At 35.8% G+C, this 22,446-nt stretch overlaps 1 protein-coding gene across 1 annotated transcript in view; it reads right to left on the bottom strand.

Annotated features, from left to right (window-relative positions):
* The window catches only part of PCLO (piccolo presynaptic cytomatrix protein), a 379,054-nt gene that overhangs the window by 333,903 nt on the left and 22,705 nt on the right, over positions 1–22,446 (bottom strand). Inside the window, exon 3 of the mRNA XM_059934038.1 lies at positions 11,637–13,031. Coding sequence (XP_059790021.1) covers positions 11,637–13,031 — 1,395 coding nt within the window. The remainder of the gene's footprint in view (positions 1–11,636; positions 13,032–22,446) is intronic.

The following is a 22,446-nucleotide window of genomic DNA, read 5'->3' as shown; positions in this document are numbered from 1 at the left end:
AGTGAGGCAGAGAGATAATTTTTTTAAAACATAATAAATTAGTAAATGAAATATTATGTTACAAGGTAGTAAATGCTACAGACAAAGAAAAAAAGAGAGCAGGGTAAGAAAACATTGCATTATGGGAGGTGCCAGGCAGGTTACAGTAGTAAATACACTGGTCTAGGCTGGCCTCATTGAGGTAATATTTAAGAAATAATTAAAAAATAGAAAGTTCTTATATTTTCATGTAAAAAAAGCTCATCTTCTTTCTAATACTTCTGTACTTTAAGAACACATGCAAAGATATGTATATATTAGTATGTAAGACTTTTTAAGAGGGCTTTAAAAATACTTGCAGCCAATATAGAACTAAATAACAAAGTTTCATACTACTTCTAACTACAATTATGATGCTATTAACACAAAGCATGACTTTAACTCTACATGCCATTTCCCTAAATTCTGTCTTTCCTTCACTGAACAAACAGGTATTAACTACCTACCACCTGCTGGCATTTTGATAGCACTGACAGTGCTCCAGGGGTCACATTCCCATGGGATGACACAACTAAACAGGCAACTGCAAGATATATAAGAGGGCTGACTGGAGTATTAGAACATGAAGCAGGGGGTCAAGGGGAAATGGTATCTGAGATGAATCTCAAAGAATGGATAGGAGATAAAGATGTGGGGAGGTGGAGAATATTGGGGCACAGGCAAAGTATTGAGGCACATGGAGGACTGAAAGTATATTCTTTGCTCATGGCACTGAATATAGTCCTAAGTGAGAAAAGACTAAGGGATTCAGTAGAACATGATAAACAAGGAAACTGCAGAAATATTCGGCAACTTGTAGGAGAATGAAATTTGAGAAACTGAGTTTCCCCAAATAAAGTATTCATGGTCTATCACATTAGCAAAGATGATAAACAAGGGCTCAAACAAGGCTCTCACAGTAAGACTAAGAAGGAGGCAAGAGAACAGAGATACCTTTAGGAGGCAGAATTGACAACAGTTGAAAGCTACTGCTTCCGGGCGAGTGATAGAGAAAGAGAAGTCTGGAATGACCCTCGGGATCTGTGATGCCTTTCAGTCTGACAGGGGACACATGAAGAGGGACACAAGGAAAGAATGACGACTCCAACATGGGGCATATTGAACATGAAGTGTGTGTCATACACCTTAATGGAAAATTTCCCTAGACAGTGTCATTTATGTCTCTGGAGGAAAAAGAAAGAATTTTAGGAATAAGAAAATGAAGGTATTAATTAAAATGTATTTAATATTTAAACTACTATTTCTTGAGCAATATGTGTCATTTAGAACACTAGTTCTGTCAAATAAGTAAAAAGACTATGTGGTAAAATAATTTTTTTTTTGGTTCAACTTGGTTCAACAAAGTCCTTTATTAAAAGGCTTCTCATAGAAGTAATATATGCAATTCATATCTTTAAGAGAGATTAAATATGAAGCATTTGCAAGTTTTCTTGAGGGATATGTTTTTAGTGTAGCATCTTGTGGGATGCACATAAAATGCATTTTTGAAAAAAAAAAAACCTGTCTTAGATTATTCAGACAGGTGTATTATCAAAATATGTTGGGTCCATCATTTAGTGTATCTCTCTTTACATTATATTACAATGTCATGAGAAAACTGACTCTAGGTCATTTAGATCCCCATAAATGAGGAAGGCTTTTAAATAGAGGATGATTCTTTTTATAAAAGTCACGAAACACATTCAGTCTTTTGTTTTGCATGGCTCAGCTGACACTCTTCACTTCTATCTATTTAAGTCTTCTAAGTCTATTATTAAGATTTTTGTATACTTAGATAATACTTACATAATTACTTCTGTATGAATGTGACTTTTTTTTAAAGTGGAGAGTAGTTATTTTTCCAGTAGCTACTCATGTATTGCAGTATGTTGATGAATTAAACAAGAATGAAAGAATAAATACATGATATATAACAGATGAAAGAAGTCCACAGAGTTTCAAGAAGGCTGAGTAAATAGCAAAAGAAATTAACAGGCATTCGGGCATGCCATTTACTCAATGAAAAAGTATATTGTTTACTGAGTGCTTTAATTAGCTTTCCTTTGGAAGTGTGGCTCAGGTAGACAGGTTCTATTTTTAGCAGGTGCAAAAGAAAACTGCTTGTGATGGTACTCTGAGCTGATGAGAGCAGTGAAAGCGTGTGGTATGTTGAAAAAAAATCATTCTACTTATAAAGTTATGGAATCGTGAGATAAACTGGGTGAAAATGTATAACTGTTATACATGTTTACAGTTATAAATGTATAACTGACATGCTTAAAAGGTAATCTAAGTGAATACAAATCTAATGTAAGGATTTAAAAACAATTAAGATAAACTCACAACCATCATGTACCTATATACGTATTAGCTGTTAAAACAGTCTTCTCATAGACTTAAAAAACAAAAACAAAAAAAAAACCTAAAAGTGCTTTAAATGAATATCCCTTCTTTCTGTGGATTCCCAGATTGGTAAATTAAAATGACATGTCTTCCCACATCTGACTGTCCATTTTTTTCGCATGAAATTTTAAAAAATATAAAAGAGAAGCAAAAAGTACTTAAATCCAAGTTTAAGAATTCCACACATAGACATATGAGGTTATATTTATTCCAATGGTTAATTCCATGTGCAAGGCATATTTTCGTTTCTCCTGATCATGTTTCTATTTGACACTATACATTTTTTTAATTGGTAGATGTGATTCACAGTTCTGTATGCTAACACACAACACTGCACATATGTTATCTCCCCAAATTAAACCTCACGGTATTTTAAGTCCTAATTTCTTCCCAGGGAATTTTCTAATTTTAGCTCTAAAATATATACATATGCATATATACACACACACACACACACATCTATTTGTATATATACACATATACACATAAATAAAATTTTCCAATGTTAAGAAATATTAAAACGTTATTTCAATTATTTACATGAATATCTGTTGTTACATTTCCCTCCTAGACTAAGACAGATCTACAAGAGGTTGTATAAAATGACCACGTAAATTACATTATCAGTAATATAGACTGTTATAATTAGACCAGAAACATTATTTTGCTATGTGATTAGATCGATTTTTATAATTTAATAAAAGAGCAATCTGAGTCATGCCACAACTCTGTGTAGTGAAAATGCCACTGAATTTACTTTCAAATCATATTAACATTATGTTAATATGGGGGGGTTATGTAACCCACATATAATAGGGCAATAAAATATTAATATATATATTAGATTTTGGAGCATGTATTTTCTGCTAGAGCAATGCCTGTTTGAATATAAGACTGAGTTGTTTGTTTCACAAATTTTTCTCTTGTTTCTTTTGTTCACGAACAAGTCAAGGAAGGAAGTTTTAAAAGAAGATGCAGAAAACAATGAAAAGGGTATTTTTATTTAGTACTTCAGCAACCACTATCTGACCCCAACCTTAAGCATATCATTTCAGTTCCCTGAGCCCATTTTCTTCATCTTTAAAGTAGGAGTTTTGAGAAGTAGCCTTTTTTCATGAGTTTCATGGAGCTGGATCAGAGGCAGGCCCAAGAATAAGAGAGGCTACCAAATGGGCAGCTTCCAGCCCTCAGTCACACAGATGAAGTTGGCCTCAACCAGCACACTTCCACATTTATCAGCTTTCTACACTTGGTCTCTATATTCAACATCACTGGAAGGAAGAGTTCATAATATTTTAAGCTTTAAAACCACTGGATTATTAATACCTTTGGGAAAGACAATCCTCAATGGGTCTCTCCTGTACCTACACATCTTACAGGGTTTGCCAACAATGCAAGACCCTGGCTGCTCTTCACCTTGGCCATTTCTCAAACTTCTGTGTGCAATAGGCAACAACCTTAGGGATGAGGCAATGTCTCCCTCTGGGACAAAGAGCAGAGTAACTTACTGCTTGCTATAAAAGAGGTGGATTCCACAAGCTCAGTGCTCCTCACCTGTGACTCAAACCTGGGTGTGCAGCATCAATCTAGGCCCATATCTCACGTGACCCACATGAGAGTGGGGGACAAGGGGAACTGATGCAAATATGCTGATGTTCATGCTGCCTCCTGTGGTGTGAGTAATAAAGTTCTTTGTGTCCGACCCAGGAATCTCATGTCTACTATTGGCATCCATGAAACTGTAACAAGTTAATTTATTAGTTTATAAGTAGAATAAGGTAAAGCCAAATCCTGGTAAGGACAATACCCTATTACTAGACTCTTTCTAAGGTGTTCATGGGTATTTAATGTCTTTAAATATTAAAACCAGACTAATACAAATAGTAAGGTGCTGACACTCTGAACTAGATATATAACTAACAGTACAAATTAAAGAATCTAGAAAAGAAAACTGTCTTAATGGAAATTTATTACATGAAGAAAGTGGCAATAAAAACCAGAGGGAAAATGATGTATTACTTAATAAATAACATGGAGATAAGTGGCTATACATTTTGAATATATAAAGTTAGGCCCTTCACCTCACATCATACCAAAAAAAAAAATCAATTACAGATAAATAAGTGATCGGAAGTGGAAAATAAAACTACAGATGTTGAGGAGTAAATGTGGAAGGCTATTTTTATAATAAAAATGTGAAAAGGCTTTCTTTAGCAAAATAAGCAATCAAGGAAACATTAAAAGATTTGATTGCATAGAAGTTTTTTTAAAAACCTCATGTACAGAAGAAAATTTCATAAAGAAAGTTAAAAACAAGTGATCAACAGGGAAAATCATTTTAAGATAAGATGACAAAGAATTAAATTCTCTAAAATATTTTAAGAAATATACAACACATGCACATGAAAATATGGCCAATGTGTACAAATGGGCAACTTAAAAAAACAAGAGAAATATAAGTAGTTGATAAGCTCTTGATTTTGATAAATATATAATGTTTACTCTCAAAATAGGCAGGGAAATTTCATATTATGCAACAATACTATTTAATTTCTGACTCTTGAAATTGATAAATATGAACTACTATCCAGGGTGGGAAACTAGAGACACTAATAGTCTGTTGGCAGGACTATAATTACTACCCTTTTAGAAAAAAGTAATATGGAAACTCTGTCAAACGTCATTTGTCTTAACCTTGCCCACCCATTTTAAGGAATTTATCTAACATATCAAGATACAATGGAAAAATATATGTGTTGATGTTTTACTGTAACGCTGTTTGTACAGTAACAGGAACTCGAAATATCTTCAACATCTCAGTTTTCATGAGGAGAATGTGCATCACTATTGAGATACTGCACAGCTATTTCCCTCATAAGTAGAATGAGGCAAGTCAGTGAAAGTTCACTTGTCCAATGCATAAAATTTTGTGAAAAAAAAGAATTCAATGAAAATAAGTATAGTAAGAAAACATGTTCATTTCAAAATAAATACATTATTTTTAAAAACAACTAGCTCGTAAGACTTTTTGAAAAATCTCAAATCCTTTCCTTTACATTTCACTGTTGGTATAACCATTATAGAAATAAACAAAAAGCAAAAAAAAAAAAAAAGACATCTAAACAGATACTAGCATTAACATAAAGTACAAGGGGAAGAGGAAGCTATTCATGTTTCTTCAGACACTTTGGTACTCTACGGATTGTTATAAGGAATACTGCTTTTGTAATACAAATTATTAGAACAGAATTTTAAAAGAAAATAAACTGCCAACAAAAGAAGAAAGGAAGAAAGCAGTGGATGGACCAGATGACATATTCAAATTCTAACATTCTGTATTGCTGAGACTTCTGAAAGCAAGTGACCCAAAAACTGATGATATTCACCCAAAGCCGCAGGGAGAATAAAAACAGACCCAAAAGTTCTGAAAAAAAATAACAGAGGAAACACTTGGAAACAGAGGAGTTAGTAGAAAACAGAAGAGATCCTGACCTAAAGGTTGGTATGGCCACAGTACACTAATCAATAGCACAGATATCTCTTACTGATGATTAGCAGGGCCTAGAACATTGATCTTCAGGCCAGGCTGGGTCAGGCCAGGCATCAGTATTTTACCTCCATAAGATGAACGCCCTGAGAACTATCTGCTCGGTAGAGCACGCTAAGAGAACCAGCTATCTTGTGTCACATGAGGAAATTAAGCTCTGGAAGAGCTAATCAGAGTACAGCAAATATAGTAATAGTCATGGGGTTTTTTTTGTATAAAGAGAAAGAAATATATCCTACACAGCAATATACCACAGTACACGCATATGCAACTGCAAAGTGACATGTGAAAAGGCAGTCGTAACCTTGATATTTAAGGAAGAAAAGCCTTACACAGTAGTAACCAACATAAAATTATCAGTGAGATACTTTACAGTTTTCATACTAAGTTTTTGAAATCCAATGTGTTTTTCACACTTTCAGTAATTTTAATATGAGCCAGCTACAGTGCTCATTAGCTACGTTTGTCCAGTGACTATCTTATCAGACAAAGCATCCCTAGAACAAAAGTAGCATGTATGCAAAGTTGGTCAAAATTAAAACGGATAAAACTACTGTGGAGAACCAGTTTAAGACACATATAACCTATGTTTCAGCAATCCCACTCCTGGGAGTGTAACAAAGGAGGCTATACAAAAATGTTGGTAGAAGCAAAGATTAACCACCACCACTATCACCAATGGAACAATTAGATGTTCATCATTTTCACGGAGTAAAGTCTTTGCATGCATTGGCAGGAATATAATAGTATCTCTTATAGCGGGAGCAACTATGTTTTATGCCCTCTGGTGTGCTATATATGAAAGAAGGGACATTATTTCATCATTCAGCCATATGTTTTCACCTAAATAAATGTTGACCAGTTGGTAAGCTTATCTGGAAAGAAAAGGATGATGCTGGCTTCTACGTTTCTGAAGCTCTCAATCTGCACATGATTCTAAATTCAGCCATATAACACAGCCACCATTATTCTGTGGGCCCCAAATGTTACCTGGTTTTGATGCACATATTAGCAAATTTGTTGATATTAAAGTCCTAGTAATTACCAACTGACACAACTTATAGGTAAGCGAGGACAGAAGAAGTGACATTTGTTATCCAGTTCCCCAGGTTACTTAAACATGGTCCAGGAGATAGAGCACTGGCTCAGCCTCTGAATGATACCTCTGTGGCTTGGTAACTACCTCTCTGATACTCTTTTCCTGATCTCTAGAGCGGCTGTAAAACCTACCCCACACAGTTGTGAAAAAATGACTGACACAATGCGTTTCACATAGGCCTAGTCAAATACCAGTTTACTTTTTCCCACAATGTCTACACAATGTTTTGTCCGGATCATAATTAGAATCATCTTTTTACATTTAATATCTAAATAAAAGTTCTGGTAATCAAAGAAATACAAACCAAAGGAACCATATTATAGCACTTTTACACTTCCAAATTAACCAATTTCATTTTAAATAATATTCAAATTTGGAAAGTCTGCATTAAGAAAGGAATCACGTATGCTAGTGGCAATGTCAATGACTATCACATCTCCAAAGAGAATTTGATACTTCAGGGTCCTTGTTCTTTGATTCAGTAGCCTTAGTAGTAAGCCTTCCTTGGGAAACAGTTAAAAATACAAATATTTACGTCCAAAAATGTTCATCTTATTTATAGTGAAAAAATGAAGACATCCTAAATCCCTAATACCAGGAGAATGTGTATGAAAAAACATACAACCATAGAATTGAATAATATGTAACCATTTTATATAATATTTAAGAAATGTTTAATCACATGGGAAAATGGTATATAATCATGTTACTACTGGGATATAGATAAAAAATTTGTTTAAACAAAATATCTCTATTTTAAACCCACATTTGGATTTTTGTTCAACTAAATATCACTTAATAAAAAGTTAACATCAAATTTCTCTTAAAGATTAATAAGTAAAAATTTTGTTTCTACCAACTTATCAATTTTCTTATGTCAGTCAAAAAGTGTCATCAGGTGTCCCTCTTTGCCATGCATGCCAGAAATTTTTAAACAGAATGTAGATCTCTATCATGGAATTCTTTAAAAACAGATTATTGGTAGAATTATTTTCTCCTTATTGATTTTTGATCACTCTGTCTTTAATTGCTCATATATGTGTGTATGCATACACTTAAATGCTTTTTAGTAACAGATATATTTCTTAAAGTATTAAGTAATGGTTTTTAAAGTTAAAGCAAGATATTATGTGTTTACTGAAGTAAGAAATGCAGCACATCCCCACCAGGCCTTCCTTAAGGGTCTGAGAGAAAATGCAGAAGCCACCTTGACTAGAGAGTAAAGATCTGAAGGGAACTCAGTTACAGCACTGGGTCTTAATTGGCTCAAAAGGCCCATTTGTTTCCTGGTGACAAATATATGCTAGCTATTCCAACATCATTTAGGCCATGCGTAATTATCTTACTAAGAAAGCAGAACTATACTCTAGGACTTCTTGAAGCATGAGGAAACATAATTTTAAGTTGTACTTTCATAGCAAAAATTTACTTTCCAAAAGGGTAGTACAAACAATAAAACAAATACCCACGATGAGTAATTTTGACTCTTTTTTGTACTTGAATTGAGTCAGAATGATTAAAATTCACTAGGTAAATTGATTGCCAATTTAGTCTGTTTTTCTCAGCACGCCTCCAAATTCTTAAGACTAGAAAGTCTTGCAATCACTTTTAAAACTCCTTCAAAGACAAAGTATTTCCTGATTTGGCAGAAATTAAAGCCTAAAAAAAAAATGTTCCTTGCTATCAGAGGTTAATGGATTATAGTACCATTTATACAAACTGGGCATAAAACAGTTAAACCATAAGGCTTAGGCTGAAGCCTGGCGACACCCCAGGGCCCTGCAGGCAGTCTTGGCACTCTTCAGGTACTGTGGGAGATGCTGAGTAGGAGATACAGGAAACAACCTTAGAGACAGGTGTGTTTAATGAATGGGCGGGGGTAAGAGGATAGTGTCTATAGCTCCCAACCCATGACAAACTAGGACCAGCTCTTCTCACCACCAGAACAGGACAGAAAAAGGCGAGGGAAGAGAGACACCAGCAGGAAAAGACGTCCTGCCTCACAGGGATGAGAGTAGTAGAAGCAGAGGCTTATAATAGAGTTACATGTGCTTTATTAGAAAAATAAATGGAAATACATAGTTGAATCCTTTCTTGAGGAACAGCATTCCTCTGCATTATAGGCAAAAGTCTGAGTATTTTCAGAATGTGCTCTCTCAAACTGGAATGGAAGTACAGTGCCAGCCCAGCAGAAAATCTTGGATCACAAGAAAAATATCATAAGCAGAACAAAGAAATCATAGAAATAAAACAAGAATCAAGGAGGAAATACTTTCTCACCACTCAAAATGAGGAGAGATCAGTAAGTAGTATAAACGCTGGGACAGCACCACAAGTTAAGCATATACATCGAATTCACAATTTCCTGGATATACATGGACATGTACGCGCAAACACAGGGTGGCTTTTGCTTCAACGAATCCCTTCCGCCAGTCCTCTAAAGTCTTCTAGGTAAAATAGTAGGAACTACGGCGACAGGGATTAACTCCACTGACCTTCATTCACTCCCCTGATGCCAGGTCAGCTAATGGACTTTATTTACCTAGAGACCAGAGGGCATTAAGGCCTTAGACCAGCTAAAAACTTCACTGTGATTAACACAGTCAAGTGGAGCCAAGAACATGAGTCGACTGCTTTTGTCACATCAAATTTTTTTCTCCTCTGAAACACGATCTTCCAGATTCAAAGAAATGATCACAGAAAAAAACAATCTGAACAATGACAGATCATCTAAATCCCACTGATCATACTTAAAATAAGACTTCCCCTAAACCATTTGAAAACTTAAAACCACTTATATTTTCAAACTATTTAAATTCCACACACATCCTAGATAATTCTCTACTTGATTCAAGAAATCTCCTTTCCAAATTACCACTTCTGAAATATAATTTACCAACACACAGAAAATCAAAGATTTTCTTGAAGGTTTACTGTTCCTCTGCCCAAGGACTCTCATTTCACACCTCGAAACACTGACAGAATTCTAATAATCGTTATGGCCCAAATGTGTACATATACATATGTACACACACACACACACAAGTTATAGCCCTTTTTTCAGTGTGCACAAAATGCACTTTAAATGCAGACATTACGGTTTTGTTTTTAGCGGTGCAGTTTGTTTTCTAACTATTTAAACTAACTGCATGGTGTTGATACCATGGGCTCCTCATTAAAGGGTACAATTTTTTAAATCTATGAAATTAATACAACTGTCCTAGGAAAACCGAAATTTCCCTCTTCATAATAACACAACAGAAAACAACTCTTCTAAGTATATGGAAGACACTTAAGGTTGTTTTGCTTTTACAATGAATCCTGAGTACTGTAAGTAATAATTACAGTTGTTACCACTCATGAAGTGCTGAGAGAAACCAAATTTTATCTACTTTTCAAACGGGTTGTGGTTAACATTATTCATCACAGTTAGAGAGGATAAGAATCAGCTTAACTCTATAGGGACAACACTTTCATATGGTGTTAAACACGTCAAAGCAACCGAATATCTTTCAAAAGTAAAAAATAAAAATATTTTATAACTTATTATTTTTAAAAAAATTAACTCAAAAACACCACCAAGAATCTCAAAGCTTCTTTTGTATAATTGCTAAAAATCTGTTCCATTTTTTTCCCATCCCAGTGAATTACAAAATCAAGGAGAGGAGAATAAAATAATCCTTAAGTATTTTTGATTTGGATAAAAACAATGAACAATCATCTAAATTCAATCCCAAAATGTTTACTAAAACATCACTGTTACTTACCTAAGACAGCAGCATCATTCAACCTCTCAGTCTCTCAATATCCAAATATTCTAATAGCCCTAACACAGGACTAATGCTTATAGATTCATTCTTCTATAACTGTATTAGGTAGAAAATTGCCATCTGCTTTTCAGTCACTTACACTGTATAAAAAGTGTTTTGGTCACCCCATTAAAAAAAAAACCCTTCACGTTAGTCACTGAAATCCATATAACTTCTTTTTCTTTCCACAGTTCCTAATAAAGTGCTCTATTATATTTATGCTAGATAACAGTTCAAAGAGAATTACAGAAAGTCTAGACATTATATATTTGAACCAATATTTTCTAGCAGACAATATTATTTACTCAAAGCTCTTAACTTTTGTAAGATAACAGATCTCATGTTGTTTATAGATTTGCAATCAATCAAGCTTCTTTTTTTAAGGTATGAAAGAGACTGGAAGGATGAGAGATACTGGGAATAGTAAATTACAACACTTATTTGGTGTTTTTAGGTGAAAATCAAATAGTGCTCCAAAGCTATAGGTTGTTAATTCATATAAAGGATGGGATAATTGTTATTTTAAGTTGTCAGCTTATTTCATCATCTTACTTCTGGTACTTTAAGCCAGAAAAGTGTAAATTATGTTAACTTTTAATAAGAAAGTAAGCCTGTAATAAGTAATTGAAACTTCTTCAAAGATAACAGTATCAATTTTTCTTCATTAAACATGTATTTTTTGCTCAGAAACTCGGCCACCAAAATATTTCAGAATAAACACGATATACTCACATTCATATGTGATACAAATACTGCTTACCTCAGTCAAGTGTGGTGTAGGGTTAAATCCACAGAGATTACACACTTGTTTCTTGCATTCAGTGCAAGTACTGAAGTTAGGAGGATCCTTAGAACCTATGTTGAGTTTAGTTTTGCAGAGAGGACAGGCTGATTCTGGTTTGGGGGTTTCCTCCAGTTTGGGGGGAAGAACAGCCTTTTGAGGCTCGGCTGTTGAAGGTTTGCTGTCCTTAGTAGGCAGAGGCTTCTTTTCTGTTTCTGTTCTTTTTACTGTTGAAACTTGTCCAGCTTTGGGCTCTAATTTTTCAGCTACTAGAGCTTTGGTTTCCTTTTTCACAGGTATAACCTTTGCAGGTGCAGGTGGTGCTGTGGGTTTGGGTGGCCCCTGAGAAGTAGGTGGCTGCGAAGGAGGGACTTGTTTTGTCGGGGCCACTGGCCCACCCTGTGAATGAGACCCAGGCTGGCCTGCTGTGGAGATTAGATTTGATGCCTGGCTGAAAATGGATGCTCCAAACCCAAAGAGTTTCCCAGTCACTGTTTCTTGAGGAGTTGTGGGCTGTGATTTAGGGACATCAGAAATACTTCCCAGATTCAGACTAAAACGCCTCGACTGCTCCTGAGGTCTCGGGGGCTGTGGAGATGGGGGGGCAGTTTGGCCAGTGGAAGGTCGTGGACCTTGGGGTGTTGGTGCCCCTTTTGGCACAGGCTTGGCATCTGGCTTAGGACTCATTCTGGTTTGTGCTTTCTTGGGTTCGTCCCTCTTCTGAGTTGAATCAACTTGTTTTTGACCTTTGCTCTCTGAACTAGGCCCAGGATGTGAAATAAGTTTTGAATCTGATGCAGGTCGAGGTATGACTTTAGAATCGAATGGGGTGACTTTTTCTCCTGTTGGTGGAAAACTCTGTGAGGGTTTGGCAGAGTCTGGTTTTACAGAAGGAATTGCTTTCTCTTGATCCTGTGATGGTACTTTGGAGCTTGGAACATCCGGTTTTGCTGCTGTTGACGATGAAGACACAATGTCTCTGGCTGGTTTTCCTGTCTTGGGCTGCTTTGGTTTATCATCAGCCACGGAGACCTTGGCCTGTTCGGATGGGACAGAAGGCTCTTTGGGAGGGGCTGGCTTGGAGGAGGACTCTGCCACGGGAGGCTGCTGGGCTGTGACTGGGAGGGAGCCGTGAAGGGTTGGCTGTTTCAGTAGTGGTGGGGGCTTTTTAGACTCAGGTGCCTTTGAGACCTCCTGTTTGGGCGTAGTCTCTTTCTTTGGAGAAATCTGCTGTGACTGTGGGGTTGGCTTGCTCACTGCTGATGTAGGAACAGGGGCGGTCTTCGCTTTGGGCTGGGGTGATGATGGAACTGGAGCCAGGTCACCTCCTAGAGCTCTCTGCATCTGACAGTTTAAACAGAGCCACTCTTTTATCTAGAAATAATATAAATAATATAAAACAACAGTCAGTGAGATAATAACAATGTAGAAACAAAAACATTTTTAAAACTGCATGGTACCTTTTGAAATTACGTCTCTTATTATGCAAAACATAAAATATACATCAAATAATTTTACTTAATTTATATTAAAATATTAAAATGTTAGGTACATTAAAATATAACTAATGAACCTCAGAGCCTTACGCGCTGAAAATAAAATAAAAATCAGCATAGAATTGTATTTTTCTTCTAATGTTAGTTTTGTTATTCTTTGCCTTTGTAAAACAAAACGCTCAGTTTGATTACTCCTAGAAATAGAAAACCATTTATGATAAAAGAAAATGAATTATAACATATTAGATTCCAGAATCAGTTATGTTAGATATTTTCTCTATTGATGGCTCATAAACGATTTTTAGTTATATAACCCAGAGTATGCTTGTCAAATTATTAACACATTGTTAATTTCTTAAATTAGCAAGTGCATCACTTCCCCCTCCAAGGTGACATAATCAAATGTGAGAAAACAAAAAACTTATATTAGCCACTGTGGGTTAGAAAGAGAACATTCTCTGTTAAGAAAATAAATGAAAAATAATGGTACACCCTCAAATTATCATAGATAGCATGATCTAACAGAGAAAACACTGCTTCCATTTCCTTTTCATTACTGGAAAGAGCAATATAAGTAAGCAATATACTTATATGACTGGTGAGATATGTATATATGTGAGATACACATCGTATATGTATCATGTACAGGCGTAAATGCATCTGTTCTTTTCATATCACCTTCATTGTTAAAAGGAGATGTTAAATTTGGTACTGCCATACTTTAGAAGATAATTTAAAAGTACCTATATTTAAAATTTACCTTTTTTTATTCCAAAATAATGTATGCTCATTATACAAAACTTTAAATATTACGAAAGTAATTTTGAAGGGCAAATTCATGATCTAATCTTTAACTCCCAAAGTAACCAATGTTACCAGTTTAGCACTGAAGTTCTTTGTTCAGAAATCTACACAGTGAAAAACTAAATATATGGAGCATAAGTACGAGAAAAGTTTTCTACAGTACAAAATTGTAAAGTATTAGGCTGGCAAACAACATACTCTCTATTTGAAACAATTACCTTTTGAAAAGAAACCAAACTAGTCATTTCTAAACTTTTAAAAACTTCTTTTTTCACTTGACATTTTACGCTGTTAAACTTTAACGAAAAAAAAAACTCTACTGTATCTTTTTCTTAATCATTAAAATGGCTTAAAAAAAAAAAGGCACTGAAATTATTTAAACTCAGGTACCAGTATAACAGGGCTTATTTTGCAATCTCATGGAAAGCAAACTTTTGTTTTTAGAAGGTTGAAGGAAGATTTTAAACTCTAACTGACAAGTTATATTTCTGTTTAAAAATCTGAATCAAAAAGCAAAATGAAAACATTTGTTACATATGGGTGGGAGGTACTTGGGTGTTCATTACATTTGTTTTCAACATGAGTACTGAGTACTTATGTATTTGCCATATTGTCCTTACCTTTCTCTATGTTTGAGGCATTTCACAAATAAGTAACTTTTTAAACATAAAGATATTTGAATCCCAAAACATAATCAAGCAACTGTTACCTATGTTAAGTAACACGACTAAAGGTGAGCTTGAATGTAAGGAAATTCACTCAATTTTGTCCCCTTCCTGATGGAAGGAAATTTCTCCATCAACGTGCCCCTACGCATTCAACCATCTCCCCTACTGCCAATGTCAATTCTGCTATTCTACTATTTATTTTTTTCTCATTTGTTTTCTTCCACAGTCTTAAATGATACCATGTGACCTCATAATCACAGGTGCCTCAGACACTTGTTGCCTGTTCCATTTGGTATCCATATCTATAACACAGCTGGTTCTCCTAGTTCTGCATGATTGGGTCTTCATTTCACTATAGCTATGAATGTGGATCTTAGAAGACTTTAGTCCTTATCCCTTCTTCCCTATGCCAAAGATGAAAGCCAGACAAGATGAAAGAAAATATAATTAAAAGCATAATTCTTTACTTGTATTTTATCAATGATTTTTTTCTATAAATTATTATATGAGAGCTATATCCACATTAACCACTTTAAACTACAAACTTCTAGGGCTAGTGTCTGTCATTGTATTAATTGCTCTTATTCTAACAAGTGGCAGAGCCAAAGAAGACGCAAAATGTATTCATCTGATTCTTTCTTTATTCAAATATTTATTGAGCAACTTCTACTTAGCACATACCACTGAACAAAAGAGACAAAAATCTCTGTCCTCATGGAGACTATATTATAGAAGAATCAGATAAGAAACAGGTTAAAGCATAATGTAATTTCAAGATAATCACAGATATAAGTATCTGATGGTGATACTGTGATGAGTCCCTTTATCCTTTCTTCCTGCAAGTTCTCCCTCAAACCCAACCCCTCCCCCCAATTTCTTTGGATGCATTTGGTCTTATCAGCAAAATTTTAAATCTCTTTGCCATGTGAACATTGGAGCTTCATGCATAGCTGGCCAGTAGGCTTTTACTCCATCTTTGGACCACTGCAAAATTAGAACACTACCACGGCATATCTAATGTATGATTTACTTCAATAGTGGGTCACACATACTATACTGTCCTCAATCCAAAAGTCAAATGTTTCCCTGTAGTTTAGAAATGTATGTGACTATGTCTCCCAATAAGCAGACAAGGGAGAGTTAGGAAAAGAGGGGTGGAAAACACAGGTCACTGCTTCTTCATAGGGATACAATTCTACTTTTCTCTTAATACACCCTTTTTCAAACAGACTCCACTGACCCATCTTTTGTCCTACTCATGACCCCATTTTCTTCACTTTGATAAGCAACACATAAAAGACATCTGATCCCTCAATGTTCCCCCTCACTGTGAGAATACAGGTTAAAATCATTGTCTATAGCCTTCACAATATGAAAAGCTTTTTATCCTCTTAGGATTTTTCAGAAAGAGCCTCTTTTTTATTTAATTCTGGCCAAATCTGTTGAAAACAGAAATGAGTTTTATCTCATAACTTAATCTACTACTGAACACAGCAGCGTTTCCAAGTCCCTGACTGAGCTGAGAACAAAAACAAAAAATCTTTCCTATACATTAAGAAAATGAAAAAGTCCATAGCCCGCCCTGACATTAATATCATGAACCACCATCTACTTTTTCACAATGCACTGAGGGAGAGTTAAGGAGTAGTAATAGCACCTTTGCCCTCTCACTCATCCGAGTTAAAAATCCCATAATATCTTTACTGTATTTTCAGTTATTTCTCAAGTGTGTCTGCATTGCTTGTGAAAGGTAATTCCCCATTCATTCATTCACATTTCCAAAGCCACTGTCCCTCATTTGGCCCTTGTCATTTCTCAAATACTTCATACCTCCACCAAATATAACCTGTTTAAAACAAACCACCACAGAAGGGGTTGACTCTACTTCTCTTCAAACCTCAATGCCTCTCCAATAACTGTGAAATAAAGTTAATTTTTGCAAGAAATTCAAAATATATAATTTTGTTACTGTTCTCATGTTAGCACTTACATAATTCTGCTACCTCCAGGGCTGTATTTCCCAAAAGACTGTAAGCAACAAATGATAAAGACTTCCTGGTATAGTCTGACCCTTTAATCATTATAGATGTTCACGAATATTTTTTGAGCTGGTTTGAATTAAATAAACTAATTTAAAATGTTTATGCTCTTCAAACTACAACATTTCTGTGTGTACTCTGTTAATCCCCACTGTTTACCTAGCCTAAATGACAGGCTTCTACCTTCATTTTCTGGTTGCACGCCATTCTCCCTATACTATACTTTTGCCCATGGATCATATATCCTCATTTTGATTCGAACTGAAGGGACACCCCATACTTACCCCACCTGCTAACCATACATATTTTCACTGCTTATATTACTGAGACAATTACTGTCTTGTTTAACTTCTAAAATTAAATGTTTATCTCTAACTATGAGCAGAGATGAACCTGAATTTACTACCATCATTGCCTCAGACACCTGCTGCCCGTTCCTTTTGGTATCCATATCTATAACACAGCTGGTTCTCCTAGTTCTGCATGATTGGGTCTTCATTTCACTATAGCTATGAATGTGGATCTTAGAAGACTTTAGTCCTTATCCTTTCTTCCCTATGCCAAAGAAGTCAGACAATAGCCAAGGCCAAGCCTAATTCAGAAGAAGCCTTTCACCAATATTTCATAAACAACTTCCCAGGTCCCCTGACACAAGTAGCACTCGTTCCTCTAATCATCCACATCCATTTGATAAACAATGGGAGAAATTCAAGAAACAATACCAGGGGAGCCTACAACTGTATCAGTATTTCCAAAGCCACAGTTCCTGATCTGGCCCTCGATGAGTGCTTTTTTCCTTTCTTCCTGCAAGTTCCCCCTCAACTCCCCCCCTCCCAACTTCTTCGGATGCTTTTGGTTTTATCAGTAAAATTTTAAGTCTCTTTGCAATGTTAACACTGGAGCTTACCTTCAGTAGACAAGCAGTAAAATGAAAGAATCTGTGTTAGATAAATATGTCATGCCTTAACTATTCATAAATTCTAGATTTTATATAACAAATAAGGAAAAATAGTCACCTTTTCCTTCCCCACCTATAGCCTTACTTACAGCAAATGAATAAATGGAATTCAAGATCTAGAGACACAACTGTTTAATGAGCTACTCTAATCCAATTAGCTCCATAGAAAGAAGCAAAAAAAAAAAAAAGGCATAAAATTGTTCATTCAGTCTTCTGACAATATGCTACATAAATGGGGGTAAGAGAGTAGTCAGCCAGGATTTCTGCTCATTCTGAGGTCACTGTGTATTCTAATGTGGACCTGCTTATAATTACTAACACAGCTCCCTGTTTAATCCAACTCCCCCGGCTCCCTTTTATGTTATGTATCAGAGCCGAGTCATGTGAAATATAGTAATACAACTTCACTGGCTAAGGCTTTTGCTGGATAATTATAAATGTCTTACTAAACGTTTCAAGGGGTACCACTTTAAAGTTTAATTGTGAATTCCACAGAGTTTCAATTATTGGTGCCACTCTCAAAAAAGTACTGAAAACTAGATTCTGATTTTTAAGAGTATGTCTTTAATAATAATTCAAGATAATTAACTCAATACATCTAACAAATAAGATGAGTTGGCAAACGTTGGGGTTCCAGAATTAAAGTATATTCCTGCTTGGAACTATTCTTAATCTATTCGCTTCAAAAGATAATGGAAGCTTCTCAAAACAAAAGTGTCCAGAAGGCATAATGACTAACATCCACCCTTCAATGTGCTCCAAACTGGACATTTTAAATGCAAAATCTACATAAGATTTATAATGGAATCTCTGCTCAACAACATAGCATAGTAGGAGGAATAATGGAACATCTAAAGAACAAACACAATACTAGGAATTTATATTTGCTGGTGTTCATACCATTCACATTAGCTACTGAATACATTTTCTTCAATCATACATTCACCCTGCCCTTGTACTAAAATCTGTTGGGTTCTTACTTCTTGATGCATCACAACTATACTTTTCTGCAAACCACGATATCTAAATGTACCATTTACTCCATCAAGGCAGTGTTCTCATTCTCTCTTACCTGAGTCACGATTCGAAATCCAATTTGTACTCCTCTTCCATTTACCTAAATGCTTCCTATGCTTTACACGATGACCCCTCTCCTTTACCACCTACTATTCCATTCTCCATTAAGGTCTGCCCCTTCTCAACTATTCCTACTATCGTTTGAACCACAGCATTTAGACTCAAATAGATATTGCTTTATATTTTTTTTTCCAATTATTTCCTCTCTTTTCCTATCCTCACATGGACTCTTAAAAAGAGCAACCACTTCTTATGATTACTCTTACCTCTGTATTAGATACCAAGTAAATTTTAGATATTATTTAATGATGAATTATTCTAAACTTGTTTCCTACTTCTCATCAAATTATCTCTAAGTTATCTATGTATTATTCTTATTCATATTATTTTGAATGCCATAGAGAATATAATTAATATATATCAGATAATAACATATAATATTATAAAGAGAAACCCAAGCTAAAGTTTGATAACAGATTATGCTTTCTGCTATTCAAGGAATGCCCAACCCACATGACCTCCTCCACAAAGGCAGCTACTAGCTGACAGCAGTTTGGCTGCAGATGGCTCACTGCAGTTGACATCTTTATGCATATTAATGCACAATTTATTTTGGATAAAAACTAGACACTAGCATTCCTCAGAACTGTGATGACATGCTCAGCGACTTGATGAAACAGTTTTATTTAAGACAATCCATCCAGAATTTGAATGGATACCTTCTGAAACTGTGTGGATTACAATTTCTGCGGCATAATTCAGAAATCATTAACAAACCTTGTGAAATGTAACCTAAATTTGCACTTTTTTCTTCATAAAGTATAGTAATGTTCACCAAAGGCTAGAAATAACATTTGTAAATCTTCACAAAATAGGGTCAAATGATTAAAGCATATCTGAATATCCATCAGTACAGTCCAACACAAAAAAATTGCCACTTTAATCAATTTACAAAATAATTACAGTACAAAGACATGAAAATATATTTGTATTTTACAACAGCAACAGAAGATCCCAAATCAGTAAACTGAACTTACATATATATTAACACATCTGACTGCCTCTCACATGGTGAATTCAAACTTTTATATCTCAAATGATTAACACGCCTTGAGCTATCACACAATTTTATAGCCTGCGATCCAATAGTTTCAATTAGGCAATGCTTGTGCAATTATTTAAACAACTTATTGAATGTCCTATTATTTCACTTAAAAGTGAAAAAAATTACATTAGTGAAAAGACTCAAAGGGCTCATAAACTTTGTGAACTCATTATATATGCTGAAATTTAAATATCTTTAATTTGATCAGATAGTAATTGGAATTAAGACAATCACTTGTATGTTAACTTGGAAAGGAAAGAAATGCTTTTAAAAATACATATATGAGGGACTTCCCTGGTGGTCCATTGGTTAAGACTGTGTGCTCCCACTGCACGGAGCTTGTGTAAAAATACAGTTTCATAAGGGATTTTATTTTTAGCCTCTTTCAGCTTTCTGTGAATGGGAGCCCCCTATAATTTATTCAAATCTTAAATAGTTTTATGTATGTGCATTTTCAAGAATGTATTTAAGGAAAATCTGACTTTAAAATTACACTTAATCAGCTTTACATTATTTTCACTTTTTCACAAATCCTAGCCACATTTTTCATTACCATTGATTTCCTTCTGACCATTTTTTTAAATCCTTCCTCTTTCAAGTTAAAAAACACACAGATCTACATATTAAAATTTTTCCCAACAAATACAATTATAGTTACATGTTCACATGATGAAGCCTGCCACCAACTTCTTTGAATTCTTTTACCTAAGTAGAAATCTGATCCGAAGATACGTTTGATGAATTCTACTGAAGTTTGATTTTCCTGAATAAATGTTAGAAATGTCATATTTGTTTTGCCAACTGATTTAAATATCTTTATTTTTGATTAGATAGAAGAAAATAATAGAAAGGTAGTTTATTGTTTTATATTCAGGTAAGAATGTACCTCATCTATATGGTGTTTATTATTTTCTATTTTACAAACAAGATTCCATCTGCATTTGCTAAATTATTGACTCTCCCTCTAAACTCTGAGTTCTATTCTTAACATTGAGCAAAGTTATCAACTTCATTATCTCTATTTTCAAAATCTAACAGAGTGGCTGGCTCATAGTAGGAGCTCATGGCTTTCTAAAGAACAAAAAAGAGCTCAGCAATATAAATAAGGCTTTGGTTTGAGCAAGAGTGAGTAGAAAGGTATAAAGTCAGTGCTCTTACACCTCAATTTCTTACACTAAATTTCAAAAATAAACTCCTGCCAAGAAGGTTAACTTCTTTTTTTTTTATTGAAATACAGTTGATTTACAATGTTGTGTTAGTTTCAGGTGTACAGCAAACTGAGATATACTGATATAGATACATATTAGATATATATACATACACACACATATATATATTCTTTTTCAGATTCTTTTCCATTATAGGTTATTACAATATATTAAATATAGTTCCCTGTGCTATACAGCAGGTCCTTGTTGTTTATCTATTTTACATATAGTAGTATGCACCTGTTAACCCCAAATTCTCAATTTATCCCTCTCCCCACCTTTCCCTTTTGGTAATCATAAGTATGTTCTCTATGTCTGTGAGTCTCAAGAAGGTTGATTTCTTATATCTTTAAGAATATGTAAAATTCTCTCTCTCTTCTCTCTCTCTCTCTCTCTCACACACACACACACACACACACACACACACACTCTTTCTGTAACCTAGAAGTGATTGGTTTAAAAACAATGTGCTGATTTTGGGTGGAGGGGCAAGATGGCGGAAGAGTAAGACGCGGAGATCACCTTCCTTCCCACAGATACAGTAGAAACACATCTACACGTGGAACTGCTCCTACAGAACACCCACTGAACGCTGGCAGAAGACGTCAGACCTCCCAAAGGCAAGAAAATCCCCACGTACTTGGGTAGGGCAAAAAAAAAAGAAATAACAGAGACAAAAGAATAGGGACGGGACCTGCACCAGTGGGAGGGAGCTGTGAAGGAGGAAAGGTTTCCACACACTCGGAAGCCCCTTCGTGGGCAGAGACTGCGGGTGGCAGAGGGGGGAAGCTTCAGAGCCACGGAGGAGAGCGCAGCCACAGGGGTGCGGAGGGCAGAGCGGAGAGATTCCCGCACAGAGGATCGGTGCCGAGTAGCACTCACCAGCCCGAGAGGCTTGTCTGCTCACCAGCCGGGGCGGGCGGGGGCTGGGAGCTGAGGCTCGGGATTCGGTGCTAGCCGGGAGGGATTCCGGGAAAAAGTCTGCAGCTGCCGAAGAGGCAAGAGACTTTTTCTTGCCTCTTTGTTTTGCGGTGCGCAAGGAGAGGGGATTCAGAGCGCTGCCTAAACGAACTCCAGAGACGGGCGCGAGCCGCGGCGATCAGCACGGACCCCAGAGGCGGGTGCGAGCCGCGGTTATCAGCGCAGACCCCAGAGACGGGCAGGAGACGCTAAGGCTGCTGCTGCCGCCAACAAGAAGCCTGTGTGTGAGCACAGGTCACTCTCCACAACGACCAGCAAGCTACAGTGCTGGACACCCTATGCCAAACAAACAACTAGCAAGACAAGAACACAGCCCCATCCATTAGCAGAAAGGCTGCCTAAAATCATAATAAGGCCACAGACACCCCAAAACACACCACCAGACGTGGACGTGCCCACCAGAAAGACAAGATCCAACCTCATCCACCAGAACACAGGCACTAGTCCCCTCCA

The sequence above is a fragment of the Balaenoptera ricei genome, chromosome 9 (assembly GCF_028023285.1).
Source record: "Balaenoptera ricei isolate mBalRic1 chromosome 9, mBalRic1.hap2, whole genome shotgun sequence".
NCBI classification, from domain to species: Eukaryota; Metazoa; Chordata; class Mammalia; order Artiodactyla; family Balaenopteridae; genus Balaenoptera; species Balaenoptera ricei.
The sequence above is the reverse complement of the archived record's forward strand: the minus strand, read 5'-3'. Positions and strand labels throughout refer to the sequence as shown.